Here is a 20060-nt window from a genome sequence, read left to right on the forward strand (position 1 = left end):
GAATTTTCCTCGGAGTTCAGTATTTTTATGATTTTACTTTTAATTGATGATATTCATCTCAAAGTCACGGTGAGGCTTTCAACATGGAGCTAAAAAACTCTGACCAATGAGTTTATTTGTCCGGCTTTCCACTCGTTCATATTTCTTTTATTGTTTTATCTCCTATCTTTGTCAAAAGATTTTCATCGTAAAACTATTTCTTTTGTAATTTGTATTTACAGAATTTGTATCGATTTACTGAAAGTATATGGATGGAACAGACATGGCTGTCACCATTGATGGTTTTCGCTGTGCACTACGTAAGATATAAATTACCTAATTTAGGTATATAGCTTAACATTGTCATCACATACATTATTTAAGTTAATTTAACTAGAAAAACCAATTTTATCCGTTTTATACATATTTAAGATTTATTCAATTGATATATAATTGTAGTTTTGTTTTCAAGAATGACATTCATTTTTTTTAATTTACAGTTATTTGTTTTTGCTGTTATCGTTTGGTTTAGCGCATTTGTACTCACAGATCTTGATATAATAGGCAGTGTTTCTGAAATAGGAATCTACGAGTGGCTTTTGTACATTTGGTTATTTGCTGACTTCTGCGAGGAAATCATAGTACCGGTTTGTATATCGAAAATCAAGTATAAAACAGACATCCACAATAAACAAACAGTTCGTTATGCGAGTTTTACAGTGTTATGTGTAGACTTTTGATAAAAATAGAGATGGCGATATATTTGATATCCAGGTGCAATGGTCGACCTCCATATATATCCATAATGCGAGATTTTTACATTTTTCGAGTTTTTGTCAGAACTATACTGTTCTATCTCCACAATCCAATTCAAATATAATAGCTTATTCATCTAGTTTGACAACGGAATTTCAGAGAAAAAAGTATTGTAGTGTATCTCCACTTTTTTGTAATAAAATTCTCTTAGTAGCGCTATGCTTAAGTTGTTTGCATGGTTTGAACTAAATCTATGAGTAATTCTAAGCAAAATAGGCATTTCGAGATGGGGATATTACACACTTGAAAAATCCATGATCTATCTCCAATAGAAATATAGGGATTAATTTCTAAAACAACATTTATTGTCGTGAAGTGTTTTATCTCCAGAAAAGGAGGTGCTTCATTTATTTAATGTGCTTGTCTATTCAAAAGATACTTGAACAAAGAGGAACTCTTCATGTCCGTAAATTATATTCCTTCATAACTTTTTGTATCTCTGTCAAATATTTATGATATCGCGTTTTTAAAATTCATGTTCAATTTCTCAACACTTAGAAAAAGGGGACTTACAACATTATAACACTCCCACGACGAGTTGGAAATATCTAGCATTAAGTTTTCTCTTTACAAATAATGCAAATCTAGATCCAATATAAATTGTGCCGAACTTGTTAATGATTGCAGTATATATATCAACACTACGATATACAACGAGGAGCTTTTTACATTATGTCATGAATTAATAATGAAACTAATGAGACAGGAAAAATTATATAACACAAACAACAAACTTTTTTTTGAAAAAAAAGCTCCCGACTTAATCGGTACAGGAGGAAAGACCTACTGATTATAAATACTAGTATACGAAATCATTTTTATTAAATTTCATAAAATCTGGGTCGGTTCCGCTGCTCCTGGAGTTTCATCCTCAAAGGGCGCATCCACCTGTGCTTCGGTCTCCGCAGAAGTTTGCGAAAAATTTTGGCTGTGAATTTCAATTTCATAAAATTATAAGGTTGTGCAATTTCTAAGATTGCAACTCCCCTGACAAAGTTGACCTTGGTTAATTTAAGCTGCTATGCTGAGGTTGATTTTTATGTTCACAACTATCTATTATTTTTTTAAACTTTGGACTCAAACATACATGAATCAGGTTTATCCAGCAATACGTCCTGCGTGTCCTAAACACGATTTATTTTGGTGAACTTTTCTCTTTTACTCGCTGGCACTAGACAAATCATTAAATTGATTATGTTCATTTTTTTAATGAATGTCAATTAATTTGATAACTGGGCTATATGAAAATATAGTTTTCATCAATTAAGAGCTGCCTTTTCTCAAGTCGTCAGCTTCGTCTTAGGTTGTAACAAAATACATAATGTTATAAAATGTAGAAGGTATACTCTACAGACCTGTTGGTTTTTTAAGAGATTTGGTGTTGCGTGAAACAAGAAAACAACACGAAAGTAAACCAATTACACTATAATATATTATTTATTTCTTAGATATTTTCTTTACAGCTCATAATAAGAACGCAGTATAAGAGAAGTAAACACACACTTTGGTTTAAGCTGAAAAGATTTGTTCGCAATGTTTGGAAAGTTCTAACATGTCTGTCTTATCTGATAATTCTATCAGCAGTATTCATGCGAATCGAGAATTCCTCTTCCAACCATAGAATAACCCTTAGATTATACAGCCTTGGTCTTTTCACAATGTATATGAGATTTCTCCAATGCATGATTGTCCATAGCTACTTCGGTCCAAAAATCATAATGATTGGCGAAATGGTGAGTGTGTAGCTTATCTCATATTGTAAAAAAAACAGGCATGATACATGATATTCAACTCAAAATTAAACATCATGAACTCAACCTTATTTTTATAAATCAGACAAGGATTAAAATAATGGGAAGTACAAATGTAATTCATTTTAAAGGTAAAATTATCTTGACTGCACAATGCATGTAAATATATATATATGGGAATAAATAGGTATAATAAACACAATGAGGACAAATATGGATTGTAAAATAATTCATTCGATTCGGGATGAACATATCAAAGTTGAAGACAATATTCATAATTTGAAGGGGGAAAAACATACGAAGAATTTCAAAGGTCATTAGATGTTGTGACCAAAGGAACCTAAAAATTGAGTAACAAGACCACCCACTCCCGCCAAAACAAAAATTCGATAGAACAGATCAGGTGCTGCTGAATGATCAGTAGTTTGTGCTCTACTAATGTCACCCGTCGCCCTTCTATTAAAATCAGTTCATGAAACATATACAGTGATCAGGCATCACACAATAGCAGACTAGTAAATGTCTCCCATCTAACACTAAGACATTAACATTTATAGACTATTGTTATATGCAAATTTTCTAACCCTAATGCATGAAGAAATAAGAAAGTTTGAAATTAAAACAGTTTTTTCTAGCAATGAATACGCAAGTCTGTTATTAGCAACACATAAAATGAAAACTAGAATAGCACTGATAGAGCACATAAGAATCCGTATAAAATCTTGGAGAGAACGCAAGTGCTACTACAATTAATGGTAATTTCAGTATAAAATGTCACTTTTGTTTTTCTGATCGTCCTTTTTCATTTTTACCGATGGTATTGTCTGTTTGTTATATGATTTTCTCTTGTCCCTTTGTTATCTTTTGTTTCTTTTTATAAATAAACCTTAAAAGGGTGACTTATCAAATCCTCTCACTAGTTTAATAAATGATATTCCCCATAACACGTCATATTTTCTTGTCTTCCCAGTGAAGAGTTCTATATGTAGGCGTGCTCAATTAAAATGGGAGTATCAAAAACTATACCTTCAGTAGTAACTTTAAGAGGTTAAAGTTAAGCTGTATCGGTTCATAATGCACATGTCACCGAAGTGCTATTTTTAAGGAATTTCATAAAAAACAACATGTGTATGTATCTGTCTCACTCACTGTAAAATAATTTAAATGATCATCCAAACTAAATAATGCTATTTTCACAATGTTTTATGTAATACATATATATGTATAAAAAAAGGAGATGTGGTATGATTGCCAATGAGACAACTATCCACTAAAGTTCAAATGAAGTGGATGTAAGCAATTATAGGCAACCGTATGGCCTTCAACAATGAGAAAAACCTATACCATATAGTCGGCTATAAAATGCCCCGACATGAAAAATATGAAACAATTCAATTGAGAAAACTAACGACTTAATTTATAACTAAACAATTTACAAAAAACAAATATGACAGACATGAACCAACGACAACCACTGAACTACAGGCTCCTGACTTGGGACAGGCACATAAAGAATGTGGCGGGGTTAAACATGTTTGTGAGCGATCAACCTTCCTCTTACCTGGAACAGTGGTGTAACAGCAAAACATAAGAACAAATTATAAAAATCAGTTGAAAAAGGCTCAACTCATCAGATCGATACACAGCAGAAAACATCAGATAAAAACACAGACCGGACGTGGCAGGGTATTTATCCATCCCTTATTCTAATACAAAAATAGACAATATAAGTACAGATCTGAGAGTACTCACAGTTACTGACATCTAGTTCAAAGCCAATAAAAACTAATAAAATGGTTTAATTAAAAACATATTAACATTTGAGGACAAAATAGCTAACATTATTATACAGTAGTGTAATATATCTTTCATAATGGACAACAATATTTTAGTTGCTAGAGTTGATAAAGTTCGTGTGGATTTTTATTGTTTTTATGATGTGCACTGGTGTGCTTTACCATGCTAACATGTATCCAAGTCATTTCGACATGTGGTCACAGAAAAGTGTGACATATTGGAGAATCTGGAAAATTATATCCTTACCGTATTGGCAGCTCTATGGTGAACTGTTTCTAGATGAGATACAAGGTAAATAAAAAAAAGAAGATTCTAATTTATCTTTTAATTTTGATTAAAAGAGCACCTTTGAACAAACACAACAAAAAATGAGCCTTTCTAAAATTGTATACAAACGTCACTGTTAAAAATTGTAGCATGTGTATTCAATATGATTCAGCGATAAGATATTCTTCAGTATGTAAACTCTTTTCTTACTAAGTTAAACAAACGAATAACAATAATGACATGTAAAAGACATTTATTGTCTGACTTAAAAAAACAAAAGAACAAAAGAAAGAATTGTGTCTTGCAATACAGACTCCTCTTAGAATGCTTGCAGAGAGTGCGACTCTCCCTACATAAGGCATCAGGTTTAACGTACGCATTCCGAACGAATATGGCGTATTTACACATATATGCATCCTGCTCAGACAATGGGTGCAAATTATTTTGTCTAATATCTGTACCTCAAAGGAAAATTTGAGACACTTCTTTTCCTATAATAACTTTAGACTGTGCAATAAAGCATGACAATCATTTATTTTAGTATTTGAACGGGGCTTCATTTTAAAAGATGGTAAAAGATTATAGTTTGTAATGTTTCAGTACTGAGGTCCATCGCATATCTGTACTTAAACTTTTGAAGTGATCGCTTTATTCTAACTTACTAGTTTAGATTTTACAAAAAGACATACTCGTGTAGTTGTTTTTACAATAACATTTCAATTACAAGGTGACAAATATGAGGACAATGTAACATGTACGTTTGTGGAAGCTGACTGGGAAAGTAACCCAGATATTGAACGTTGTGTTGACTATGACTGGGTAGTACTACTAATCGCTGCTTTATACATGCTGTTCACGAACCTCTTGTTGGTTAACCTCATTATTGCTTTATTTACGTGAGTAGATATATATAAATAGAAAACATGAAAAAATACAGATCAAAACCGTAGTAAATCTGTCCATCCGAATGTCGGTCAAAAGCTTGTGAATATGTTCACACAGTTTTGTTTTAATTGAAGAAGGGGCTCAGACACGGCTTTTTTTATTTGTTGATGATTCCATGACACAGCTTGAGTGAGAGTTTTGTTTCAGGTGAACTGTGTTTTTTCACGAGGTCTTTTTGACGCTTATTTCTTATATAATTCAATATGTATTATAATAGCTTATTTTATGATCTTGATGGTAGACATTTGAAACTGTCTGCTTTAATTTGTTCACATTTTTTATAGACTCTGTAAGATTAAGTGCTTTACAAGTTGTATGGACTTCTGTGTATTGTTGTATACATTGTATGTTGCTCTCTATATACCTTTTTGTTGACGTTTATCCAACAACTCCTTATATTCATATGTAATAATTAAAGAATATTATCAGAAGTTAAAAATTGAGTTTTTTGTTTTTGTTTCGATCGACTGATTGTCAAATGAATGAAACTGAATATTTAGGCCCTTACAGATATGATACAATATGAGGGTTTTCTGCATGTTTCACTTATGGATATTATATGTTGTACTGACATGTGGCATGAAATTATGTTATGAGATTTCAAATGTTAAATACACATTTTGTTCTATTGATTTACGGGTTTTAGAGGTTCAGTGCTTTATTTCCTTGCTCCTACTATAGATTCGAAGCTGATGATTGGGAAAAATGACAAGTGTCTTTTCCAAATAATTATGCTGTCTATTTCCCTTTTGGAATACGTTCTAAACTGGGTTGCACGAACTGCAAAACCGGCTTATATTTAGATGATGCAGGACGGCTGGGGGCGGGGGTTAAAATATGTAGATATTTTGCGCAATCAACTGCTATAGTTCTCAACCCAGATCCTTGAAACTCCTCATAATGCAGTTATTCAACTGATATAACGGAACAAGATCAAATTACAGAAAGATTGCACATTGATTGATTTGTTTTCAATTTTATTCGTACTGGGAAATTAATTTTTCTGCAAAGTTTCGAAAGACGGTACCAATTTAATCTGAACCCGTGAAAAATTAATTGACCATTTGTACACATATTGCAGTTATGCATCTGCTTTTTACAGAATTATTTGAAGATTTTATCGAATTTCCCTAGACTTAAGAACGTAGTAATTTTTCCATCATTATTAAAGAAAAAACACCACAATATTTTTTTCTGAATTCCTTTTTTCAATATATATACATATTCATTATAGACCATTCTCCATTACTTAGGACACACTCTGTGCAAACCGCCCACTTGAATCTTTGATCCATGATATGTGTAATTAGGCAAATGTGTTATTGATAAGGGACTTTCCGTTTACTTTTTATTCTATTATTAGCTATATCTGATGTAGATGTATAGTTTGCATTTTTTTCCCTTATAAATGTATACAGTTTCAATTTGTGACATAAAGGATATAGTGAACACAAACATTTGAAACTGTAGCAATTTATTTAACAAAATATTCACAATCCTACAACAGATTATAGATCATTGATATATGTAGTATGTGCTTGGGCAGGAATATTGGACCCTACCATGGTCCTGCAATTAGTATATAGAATAGAGATTGGAAACGTGGAATGTGTCAAAGAAACAACAACCCGACCAAAGAACAGACAACAGCACAAGGCCACCAACGGGTCTAGATCTGTAACGCTGCGACAAAATCCTGCACCCGGAAGCGGGCTTCAACTTGCCCCTAACCAATAATGTATACTAGTTCAACAAAATGGACGCCACACTTAACTCCGAAACATACAAATGAATCAAAATTTTAAATAAAAACCGCAAGACCAACAAAGGCTAGAGGTTCCTGACTTGGGACAGGCACAAAAATGCGGCGGCGGTGTTAATCATATTTTGTTAGATCTCAACCCTTCGCCTATACCTCTAGCCGATGCGGAATAAACAAACTCACAGCACAACGCACAGTCTAAAACTTCGTTTAAAATAAGTCCGAGTCTTATGTTAGACTAGATAACAGAACAGACTTAGCAAAATGACAATAATAATCATAAATTAACAAAGAACTACTAGCAGTTACTGACATGCCAACTACAGACTTCGCTTAAACTGATTGATAGATTATGTCTTCATCATATGAAAATCAACCGCAATCCCTTCCTTGAAGGGGTTTAATATAATGCCATCATAAATTATACGTAAAAACATAACATGCCAACAACTGATTTTAGAATAAATAAGTTTATTTCCGATGCCAAGACCCTATTAGTGAATCAATATGAATTCCCAAAAATGCCATCTTTAATGACTTGATATCAGTATCGTCACTATATCGCTTGTAAATAAGTCTATGTAAAGGTTTGGTTAGCCTTTGAATTAAATGACGAAATTGTTGTGCTTTGTAAAATACGGAATGTGCAATACCTGAACGAATAAGATATATGCACGTTGATTTATAATTACGAATGATGTCTTTGTAGCTATGATAAAATTTGGTAAAAATTTTGACAAGAGTGTGATATCGAAAACCTTGGTGTTATAATTTTTCAGTAATACAGAGATTTCCTTTGTTAAACTCAAATACGTTGTTACAAACACATAACAAGTTGAGACATATAAACACCATACGATTGTGCAAAGGGAACTTCACCATCGTGAAACGGATAATCAACAATAGGCAGTGTTCTTTGATAATTAGCTTTATTTAAAAAAGGATGAATCTCTTTACTGTACATACTGAAGTCGTTATTATTGAGAGCTAAAATATTAAAAGTGTTATTAAATTTTTGTATCAAATGTTGTTTCGATGGGTCTTCGTTGATTTAAGATATAAATTGTGATTCTTAACAATACAGAAACAAGTCTGCAATAAGTGGTGCACTGTTAGGCCCCATTGGAATTTAGTTTTTTATTTTATCCTAATTCATCATTTTTACACAATTTAAAAAAATGATACCCATGAATACGATAACAATAATACAGACATGCAATCATGCAGTCAAGAAAGAAAGGAACTGATACATGTGATAATAGTTTTGGAATACAATTAGATTAAATCAAATTAATAATAATACGCGGTAGAAGAAAATTAAAACAACCAAAATGAAAGGTATGTGACACAAATTTAAAATAAAAGAAATGGACGAGACAAATCCTAATGATTCACAATCACACACAGAAAAATAAACAACTAACGGAAGTAGTTATGGAAGGTACACCTCTACTGTCTGCACTAGCTTTGGCCATAAGTGCAATTGAAATCTATAATATAATTGGAAAGATCTTTTCTTCCAGATTCCGTTTTGAAGAAGTTCAGCAAAATTCAGATCGATTATGGAAATTTTGGAGATATTCAATCATCACTGAATTCAGAAGACGTTATCCTGTTCCATTGAACCTGCCACTGTTGCCATTGAGAATAGTAAAACTCTGCCGTCTCAGAAATGCGAAATTGAACTGTTGTAAGAAACCCAAGGGTTTGTATGTCATAACTGTCTCAAACAAAGCAATATGATTGTCATAAAACATGGAAATAATACGTTCTTGAGTGTGACTGTGGTACAATTAAAAGCTTGAGTTGTATTTATATATTACCTCCTTATGTGTGATTTTCCTAATCTATCATGTTGTTCTTTTCCCGTGAAAGGATTGTTTCAAATGTAAACATTACAAAATAAGAAATTCCGCACATCATGTAGCTCAAAACGTGTATGTGTTTTATATTTGTAATAGATAAATTTCAAATTGCCAATGAGACAACTATTCATAAAGTCCAAAACGGACCAAAATATGAAATTAACTGGTACAATAATGCACGTTTTTTTTTAATTTGTCACTAAGAAAGAGTTTTGACCAAGAATTTTCGGTTCATGTAATATGGAAAAGTGATAGTGCGAGCGAGGCATTGTGTTTTATGAACATATTCTTGTTTATTGATGTTTTATATTAACAGTACACTGTTCATCTCATACAGAAAGAGAACAGACAGGAAATTCAGGTAAACATATATTCATACTACATATGATGAAGACATAATCATTCAATCAGTTTAATTGAGGTCTGGGGCTGGCATGTCAGTAACTGCTAGTAGTCCTTTGTTAATTTATGTATCATTGTCATTTTGCTTAGTTTCTTTTGTTACCTATTCTGACATCGGACTCGGACTTCTTTTAAACTGAGTTTTACTGTGTGTTTCTTTATTCTACATTGGCTAGAGGTAAAGGGGTAGGGCTGAGATCTCACAAAACATGTTTAACCCCGCCTCATTTTTGCACCTGTTCAAAGTCAGGAGCCTCTGGCCTTTGTAAGTCTTGTATGTTTTTCAATTTTAGTTCATTTATATGTTTTGGGGTTTAGTACATGTATGACGTCCATTTTCACTGAAATAGTACACATTTTTATTTAGGGGTCAGCTGAGGACCACCTCCGGGTGCGGGATTTTCTCGCTGCGTTGAAGACCCATTGGTGGCCTTCGGCTGTTGTCTGCTCTTTGGCCGGGTTGTTGTCTCTTTAACATATTCCCCATTTCCATTCTCAATTGTATTACATACTTTTGAAATGTTTAAAGATAAGTTTATAATCAGATAAGGTAATTGAGTTAATTTAAGGTGACATAATATCATATTTGCACGTAAACAAAATAGTAAATAGACATTTTTCGTTTTTACTCGTGTATTGGGACTGACATCTAAATAAACCCTTAATAACAATTATAAATATCTAGAAAACATAATTTTTTCAGCTCTATGCACTAACATGTTCATTTAACGTAAGTTATGTTTTAACAATCAAATCCTTTGATAAGGTTAACATTGCTGTACATTTTCGTTTCCTTTGGTAAATCCAATGTTTGGGATGTCATTTTTTAAATATAATGTTTACTATTCTTCAAAAGAAAAATTTTTGTGGCTTGAAATTTTACAATAATCAACATCCCTTTCCAAAAGAATAAGAATAAGGGAAGGAAAAAAGGTAATAGGTAGACAAACACAGTGAATAAAATGTCAATAGAAAACGAACACGCAACAAAGGCATTGTGAAATAATGTGGAGAAAACAAGAATCCTAATTTACCTTTATATAAAAAAAAATGAGCTGCAAGGTAGACGTCATTGATGATTGAGACAGCATTGCAACGTCAATAAAAACACAAAATACATCTTGAGGTCACAATGGTTGTGTTCTGCTTCTTCAACAATAGACACTTGTCTTTGTAATATACTAAACCTTAAAATTGTTCCCGGTTTACAAATATTATAAATAATTTTTAACTTAGACTATCCAATACATCCCACATGTTTGTTGGGTTCATGTTGTTCTGTCTCTACGTTTTGTTATGTAATGTTTTGTGAACTTGTCTTTTCGTCATCTATCGTTTTTTTCTTTGCCATGACGTTTGTTAGTTCATCTCGATTTATGAGTTTGAAATGGTCCCTTGGTATCTTTTGCATCTTTTTAAAGTTTTATTTGGTCGTTTTATCATTTTGTGTTGAGGAAACATCTTTGGTAATATGTTAAATGCATTCACTATAACGTTCTAGACTAAATGAAATTTAGCGTAATAACTGGATATAGCATAAAACTATGTCGAAGACAATATGTTGATATTTTATTGGATGTCTTTTTGTATAATTGGGCTGCTGTCTTATTGACACATATTTCCTTAAATTGTCCGGTTTCGTATGTATGTTCATTCTCACGCCCGTCATTGGTTTTTCTCCCACTAAAATATGTAACTACGTATATAGATGAGGCTGTTTGAGAAAAATTGAGAGAGAATAATGCAGACAAATAATGCTTTTGGTATGTAAACGAGAGGCAAAAGATACCAAAGGGACATTCATAAGTCGGAAATAAACTGACAACGCCACGTAAAAAAAAAAAAAAAAAACAAAAAAAAAAACTTCAACTGTACACAAAACACAACTTAGAAATGTAAAGACTCAGCACTCGAACCCCACCAAAACCGGGGGTTTCCTCAAGTTCTATGGGAAGGTAAGCAGATCTTGCTTTACATGTGGCATCCGTCGTGTTGCTCATGTAAGTACAGACTTGGTAGGTCACATTCGGGGAAAACAGGACGGGATTGTGGTTACTACAATAATAACATATCCGTCGTCACCTGTGAAACAGATATTCCATAACGGTCTACCAACTCGTGATGGCGTCCGTAAAATTTACGAAGAGATGATTTTAATTTCACCACTTTGAATTCTTGGTTTGAAAGCTTCCATGTAAGCAGCAACACTCTTTCAAGGATATCATTATAGGAAATACAAGCCATGGAATATCGTATCAACTGGGAGATATATACTCCCATAAAATTGTCGTCGAGAGAATATTAAATAGTGTTTAATCCAATGCACTACAATAAGTCAAATATTTTCAGCAAAGTTTTTTACAAGTCAGATAGGTAAAAGATTGTATGACAGAATTCGTTTAATTTTGTTCATTAATAAAAAAAACACACACACAAAATAAAACAGTGATTTTTTTATTGATATGTTAGTAACTAGAATAACTTTACCCATATAGATAAGAAGTCACAATGTATAAAAAGTTAACAATTATAGGTCAAAGTATGGGCTTAAACACCGAACAGCAAGTTATAAAGGGCCCCAAAATGATTAGTGTAAAACAATTCAAACAGGAAAACCAACGGTCTAATCTATATAAAAAACGAGAAACACCTATGAACCACACCAACAAACGACAACCACTGAACAACAGGCTCCTGACTTAGGACAGGTGCATAAAAATGCAGCGGATTTAAACGTTTTAACACGCGCCAACCTTCACCCTAACCTGAGACAGTAGTGTAACATTATAACATAAAAAGACACATGTTGGAGTAAGAATACATACTTTTTCTTATTCATCGGATATTTCTTTTCAGGAGGAAAAAGAAGGCAGATACTTAACAAAATTCAACCATTACAAACGTTACATGCTAACAGATGTCTGTATTCTCCATTAAAAGATACACTTCAGAAACACTGATTCATAAATGTAAAATTGTGACAATAAGATCAAGGTTAAAAGTAGAAGTTAACATTCTAATTTTTTAAGCATATTTCCTGCAAATTAAAAAGACAACTTCATTTTATAAGCAATTTCATTCAATTAACTTTAAATTGATTTGGAGTAATCTGTAACTTAGTCACAATATTCACTTTTTCGTACATTGAAATATTCTTATGCATTCCAAAGAACAACAATGATTTTAATCGAGGGTATTTAACTTCGAGATTTCTTCCTACAAAAACGAAGAGTTAGAAAACGTTTTAACAAAATTGATTTTTGTTCTTAATTGGCCGATTTTTACCAGTTTTAATTCAATCGAACAGTTTGGGGAAAGTCAGATCCTTTTTTGGTTTAATCATAATTTGTCTGTAAATATCTCAAATAAATGAAAATATACTTGAGTGTTCACAAATTTATGCACTCATTTGCCAGGTTATCGTTCCAAATTATCCTCATCAAATACGCTTTTGTTATAAATACAAATATTAAGTTATTGTTTGGAAAATTGTGTGACACTTGCTATTTTATGAAGCACATAAAGCTTTTGGGTTTTACAAAGCAAATCATAGACTCAGCCATCGCTTTCTTAAGCGAGTAGTATACAGTGATGGAGAAGTCATTCCGTTCTTTCCGCCGATGTACAAAATTTTACTCGCATGCTTTTGTTTTGCATCTCCTATTTAATTTCTTAATCCGAAAGATTTATTGCGTTCTAAATTAATTTGGCATGATCATGAATTAGCAATAACCTTACACAGCAGTACACGTTTCAAGTATCCTTGACCCCTTATTCGAATTTATGTACACTTTCTCAGAATCTTGACAATATAAGTAGTTGTACACCTCTTATTTGGATTTGGGTTCGAATTATGTTTGGAGTATCCGTAGGCAATTATATTCTTTACGTTTTTAATATCTAGAGCGTGTTCCTCCTCAACTCTTATTAGAAATTATTGATTTTCTTACAGAATATAAATCATATAATATTAGTGTACACCTCGCATTGTGTTTTTAAGGTTTCCGAAGGCAAGTTATAGACCCTTTCCATTGTTAGTGTTGGTGCATTAGTGTATGAGCCTTGCCCACAGAACCTCTATTTTCAATAGATGTCAAGAAGTAATCTACAAAAGCCTATAAAATATCCATTCTCTTTTCTTAAAAATAAATTTCTTTAAGAATTGAATGCTTCTTTTTGTACTTTTTTTGAGATATGAATGTGTTGACCGAAGAATATAATGTTTAAAGGACTTTTTATTTGGATATACAACATCACTTTAAAACAGCACAATCATGATTGTTTCATGCCAATCAAAGTGATAGAACCCTTTTCAAAAATATTTGTAATTCAATCATGATAATTATTATGATTATAGGTTTTGACTTAAAACACTTATACATGTATTAAATTTTATGAATAATAACAAACTTTTTGCATCCTGTCGTGTGATTTATTTTTGCCAGCAAGCAGAATAAAGAAGTATGTTTCGCCAGTTTCTAAGCATTATATTATAACGAGCTTTAAATTTTTCTCCTTTGTGCAAGTTTCTTCGGGAAATTGGATGTGACTTTTACAACGTGTTTTAGGTCCTTTATGAAAATATAGCTCTTCAACTGTTTCGGTTGTTATATATCCTTGGCTTTCAAATATTCGGCTTTGAGCGTTCTTGATGAAGGAAAATCCAGAAAAGCCTCTGGACGCATGAAATTTATCACGCGTTGTTTTCATTTTTTCCCGCCTTCCGGTAGTTTTTCATCGAGAAAATATATATAGGCTCTGAATTCGTCTCTTTTTGCCAGCTTTCTATTAATTTTCTACAGTCTTGTACTTCAAATTTATTTTGTTTTAAAAAAAAATATCAGTTTGAAAGAGGCTGACATGATCCGACACAATTATGACACTTGCCCGCAAATTCATATACATCTGCTGTAAATGATATTTACTTCAAATTAGTTTGTATATTAAATATATATAAGTACATGATGTTTATATTTTCCTATTCACCTGTGAAGGAATTAAAAAAAATTCATGTAATTACTTTATGACTAATTTATTTTGATTTTTTTAATCAAACGTTGTATATATCATGAATTTTAAGGATGTTACTATTTTGTGTTGATGAAATGATTGACATGTGCTTAAGTTATATTTTAAGGTTGAACGGAACATTTGTATGTATTTATGCACGAGCTTTTGTTTGTGATTTTGATACATTGTATCATGAAAGATACTTTTTCACCAAATTAAGATAACATTAACTTTTTTTCTCGATAGCTCCTTGTGCTATTAACTGAAGCTTATCGGTTACAGTGAAAAGGTATTAAAACGATCGATTTAAGTGAGACAATTGGGGGAGGGGAAGCATTACGAACTATCGAACTATTACAAACAAATAACGAAATAACGATTTTTTTGTTATTTTACTTTCCAGCGGTATCTTAAAACACAATGTATAAACATGTAAAAATATCATTTCAAATTTAGATAAGAATATCAAACTACAGACATTAATGAATTACAATTTTAGAAACTTTAAACAATAGTCGTTTCCAGAGGTAGAGAGCAAAATTCTATGAACGGCGATTAACATAATTTAAAAGAACACACTAGAATATTGTGAAAAATAGTCTATAATTCTTTCTACAAGAACAGAAAAAAAAGATCTTTGAAACATCTACATGGTTTGGTTGCCTTAAGACTACTTATAGGGAAAATATAACTAGTATGCACAAACGCTGTATCATTTTTGTTTGATGTCTATTTTCAAGATACGTTTGTAGCTTGTTGTTTTCTTTTTATCTATGAAAATGTCCTTAATATTCAAATATTAGTTGTATATATTTAGTGACGCTTTTTGTGGTCAATGAATGAATTCAATACAAAGATTTAATACCCATGTGTTCTGTTGTCCTTATGGCAAGGGAACTCTAGTCGTTCATTGTTGCAGCGAAAGGCAAAATAAATATCGGGAATTGACAATTAACATGGAACACCAATCACAGGTATAAAATAGGGCCGCTACTTCTGAAAGAGAACTATGGTAGCCGCATATGTTGGTTGAATACGGCTCCTCAAGAAAACAAATCGAAAAGAAGCGCTTAGTTTACAGCGCCTTTAGTCTTTACCTTGGAAAGATGTAAGAATTTTCTCGAGTGTTAACCGATTAGTTTTAATTCACACTGAATTTAAGACGCAATGATAATGCTACATATAACAGTTTTGTAATAATATATACAATTCAACATATTGAAAAGCTTAAGTCTAATCTACAATTTCGACTTAAATTAAACTTCAATGTGAATGCATCGAATTCATCGTCACTTCGCTATAAAGACGGCTGGTAGCGTACTTTGCTTGTAACTTCACCAGTGTTTCAGGTTCGAGTGAACAAGCATCAATGCATTTTCCTGAAAAGAAAACAATTTCAATGAACTTAAATCAAATGTACACCTAAAAGATATTACTATGAAAGAACAGAAAAGTATCATTGGCAACCTTAAGTTATTCCGACGTTAAAGTTAATGGCTGACGCAATTGTAGAAAACATGAATAAGTGTGTTTATCTCATCTAAGGCAATCATCTTATCAGCTGCAAGAAAATGTTGTATCACTATTTCTAATTAAGTTTAAAAGTTAAAAACACTTACAGTTTCCTTGATGATATATTTGCTGTCAATAATCAAGAATTTTCTAATTTCACATCGGGAATGTACCTATGGAACATACTTTAAATAAATCTAATACAAACGGCATTAATTGTCCATTTCCACATTTAAATATTTCTGTTTCACACGGTAAAATTTATTACAAAAGAGATGATTTTTCGTTCCCTATTGTTCATTTTCCCTTTTTTGACGGTTACGATGTATTTATTTCGCAGCTTTTTTGCTATGCCCGTGTCTGAAGTCACGCTTTAGATTTTCATGAACGTTATTTAGGCATTAAATTAGGGATTGCTTTACCACAAATTAATTAAATCTTTTACTAAATTCTTTTTTTTTCATCGATACAAAGATTTGGTTTTGAGGTTTGGCTGTACCTGTTCGTATTAAAAAGGGATATCACATCCTAATTAGTACAGTTATGTTGTTTCGTATATTCAGAATTTATCCATGTAAAATGATCGATTCTTTGAACAAACATATTCTTAAAGGTTATTAATTTAACATCGTCGTAAAATCTTTAAATATTGTTTTTATCGGTACTAACATTATTTTTTTAAAATTAAAACACAACTAGACATATATGGTTATATATGTACAGTTATGAGTATTCATAATCCTACATCCTGTCGATCTTTTAATTCATATTTTAGCATTGCACAAGGTCATGTGTTTGCCAGACTGTTTATGATTTCTTAACACTAAATGCGTTGGATGTGATTGATACTTTATTCTGGGAGACCATGATTTATTTATGAGTTGTAATTGGCTTTGAACTAATTTTCAGTAACTGCAAGTTCTCTTTTTTGGTGCTATGTGTCTATTGTTTTTATGATGCTTGTTTGATTTTGTGTTTCGTACCGATCTATTGAGTTTAGCCATTTGCACTTGTATACAGTTTGTTCTTATGTTGTGCTGAGACACCATTTTCTCAGGTTAAGGAAGGATTAAGCGCTCACAAACATGTTTAACCACGCCACATTTTTTATGTGTCTATCCCAAGTCAGGAGCCTGTAGCTCACCGGTTGTCACTGGTTTATGTCTGTCATATTTTTTTTTCGTTAACTGTATGTTTTTTTTAGATTAGGCCTGTAAGTGTGTCTCATTTGAATTATTTCACATTTTTTATGTCAGTGCCTTTTATAGCTGACTATACGATATGAGTTTTAACTAAATGTTGTAGGCCTCACGGTGACCTATAATTGCTTATATCCACTTTGAACTCTTAATCTGGTGAATAGATTTTCCATTGACAATCATACCACATCATCCTATTTTATACTGATATAAAATTGTTTATTTTTCAGCGAAGGTTAGCGAGACATTTTTTTAGTTTTCTTTTTTATTGATGTTTGATGTATCAGTATATAAACACAATGTTCTCTCTTAATATGAGAGGTATCAGCCATAAATGAAGCTGCATTCACACTGTACTGATAATAAGTGACAGCACAACAACCGGTAAATAAAAAAAAGATATGTTGGAGATATGTCAACAATGGTAAATGAGAACAACTACAGAAAAACACATCTAACAAAAAAAAAACAAAAACAAAAAAAAAAAAAAAACAAAAACAAAAACAAAAAAAAAACAAAACAAAAAAAACAAAGATATCATATAGAGTCATCGCACGATTTTCAACAAAGACTTAGTTATATGATCAATACTACAAATAAACTATTATTTTGTTAAAAAAATAACTTGAAGTTAGTTTTCTTGAAGGTACGAACTTCCCGTGGTAAAATATTCCAATGCCTAACTAAATATATAACTAGTTTTGGACATACTTGATACATTTTGCTGCTCTCGAGGGGTATTTCCTGTTTTAACGTTCTGTCGTTTTCTTTCTACAACAAGACAAAAAAACTTCAATAGAATTTAAGAGAAAAAGCAGCAAATTTGTTTTTCCCAAGGACAATTTTTCTTTTAGTGGACTTTCTTTTCGTCTCATTTTTCAAATTACATACTATGGGCAACGAATGATTGGGTGTTTGAATCTGTTTTAGATAATTGGAAAGTCAAAGAAATGTCAAAGTAATATAAATTTAAGGCATTCTCATTTACGATAATGTTCATTATTCGATACCACAATCCCGCAATAATTCGTTACCACTATCTCGTTCTCTTTTCCTCGTTACATTTGTATTACTATCAGCTAATTTTAATAAGAATAAACAATACGACGGAGTAACTAGTGATACATGTACATGAACTGTTTATTCTGCTGGAGCACTTAGTTTACCACTGTTTTTTTGGTTGGGTGTGAGTTGCCTAATCTTTAGGCATGTTATGGCATTCAATTTGTTGTTATTGATTTTTACAGAACAATTCCTACCTTGTTTAAACAAATAATACATTTTAGTAGTTTTTAAAGATAGACGGAGGTAGAAATTTTTTGTATAATGTACTGTATTGTATAATCATATTTCAGAAATTGAAAGTCCATGCTGCAGCAGATATATTAAACTCTTATTTGTAGTCGTCATTTATTTGTTTTAATTGCACATTAATTATTTTATTGAATTGTCTGGGGATTATAAAATATACAAACCATGTTTCTTGATAGATTTACTTATGTTTGCTAGACGTCCAGTGGCTACCATGTCATGCATATACAGGATAATAACAAATTAACAATATCTAACAAATAGTGTATACAAATGGGCCAATTGGAAGGAAACGCAGGACATTTTGACTGCCTCAAGAAGAGTAGACATGCTGTCAATAGTGCAATGCAACGTTGACAGTTCTTATTGTTACTCGTTTAGATGTCCTGTCACTCAGGTACCAACAGTCAGCCAATGCTTGCATTTCAGATATCCTTTTAAACTTGAAATTAAGGATACTACTGAAACTAGAAAACAAACTTAATAAATGGATCTTATTTTTCTTTCATATTGACACAGAAAGACAACTTCAAACTAAAATCCGTCATATATTTCCTTCATTCACTTTTTTTAATGATATTTGCAGACATATATTAACTTGTCGCGTAATGTTGACTTGAACGTATTTTATATGTAAGAGCACTATTTGATCTGTCAGTAACACAATCTGAATGAATAAATACGGAATTTTTAAACATTTATCTATACATCCTTTTGTCAGCCAACCAATTTTTTTCCCCGCTACACTTTTAATCATTTTCAAAATATATAACAGAAACTCCAAAACGTTTTACAGTTTCAGTTCCTAAATTTTTTAATTACTCTATGCGGAATTTATAAGACTAACATTAAAACCAGAATTGTCTTTCTTTCTCCCTTTCTTTATGTATAGAGAGAAATAGAGAATAGGATTTATTTCAGTTTTAAATATTATTCTATTGACTGTAAGTCTTACTATACTGTGGACTAAATTATAACTGGGAATGTATTTTACTTAAGTATTATTTCGCCCGCCCGCGGTTTTGGTGGTCTCGTGTTGCTCATTTTTTTTCATAACTTTTCTATGAACTGTTTTGTGGACTGTTATGTGTCTTTTTGTCTTTCCGATTTCGTCTTCTTTCTCTTTTTATGGTGTGGCTTTATCGTTGTTCATCACGCAATTGTATAATGAACTTTAAATCTACATTAGACGTGATTTTAATCAAGTAATTCTTGGACATTATAGGTCATTGGACATTCATTTGAACCAGTTAAAGTCACGTTATCGTATGTAAACGTTTGTCGAATTATATTTGTAAATTTTTACTTTATTTTTTCTGTAAATTGTTGGTTTCGCTGATTTCTGTCACGCCTTATTTATTGATTCTCAACAAATAGTGAAAATACAGCAGCTTTAATCAACACAAAAGAGCATATTTCATAATCTTTTGACCTAATTTCAAGA

General features: G+C 31.9%; 2 protein-coding genes across 8 annotated transcripts in view; one reads left to right on the forward strand and one right to left on the reverse strand.

The window, feature by feature from the left end:
- Positions 1–15458, forward strand: part of LOC127734317 (transient receptor potential cation channel subfamily M member 8-like) — a 54592-nt gene extending 39134 nt beyond the window's left edge. For 2 of the 4 annotated variants that reach the window (XM_052244145.1, XM_052244144.1), the window contains exons 19-26: positions 222–299; positions 480–626; positions 2259–2528; positions 4439–4634; positions 5338–5506; positions 8841–9022; positions 9499–9543; positions 12441–15458. In XM_052244145.1, coding sequence (XP_052100105.1) covers positions 222–299; positions 480–626; positions 2259–2528; positions 4439–4634; positions 5338–5506; positions 8841–9022; positions 9499–9543; positions 12441–12544 — 1191 coding nt within the window. In that variant the 3' untranslated portion in view covers positions 12545–15458. Of the gene's footprint in view, positions 1–221; positions 300–479; positions 4200–4438; positions 4635–5337; positions 5507–8840; positions 9023–9498; positions 9544–12440 lie in introns of those variants that run through there. The other 2 variants (XM_052244146.1, XM_052244147.1) reach the window with 2 other exon arrangements.
- The window catches only part of LOC127734318 (uncharacterized), a 125074-nt gene continuing 120192 nt past the window's right edge, over positions 15179–20060 (reverse strand). For all 4 annotated transcript variants that reach the window (XM_052244152.1, XM_052244148.1, XM_052244150.1 and 1 more), the window contains exons 24-25: positions 18017–18076; positions 15179–15973 (exon numbers count right to left, since the gene is read on the reverse strand). In XM_052244152.1, the coding sequence (XP_052100112.1) occupies positions 15858–15973; positions 18017–18076 (176 nt within the window). In that variant the 3' untranslated portion in view covers positions 15179–15857. The remainder of the gene's footprint in view (positions 15974–18016; positions 18077–20060) is intronic.

The sequence above is a fragment of the Mytilus californianus genome, unplaced genomic scaffold (genome assembly GCF_021869535.1).
Source record: "Mytilus californianus isolate M0D057914Y unplaced genomic scaffold, xbMytCali1.0.p SCAF_3, whole genome shotgun sequence".
Classification (NCBI taxonomy): Eukaryota; Metazoa; Mollusca; class Bivalvia; order Mytilida; family Mytilidae; genus Mytilus; species Mytilus californianus.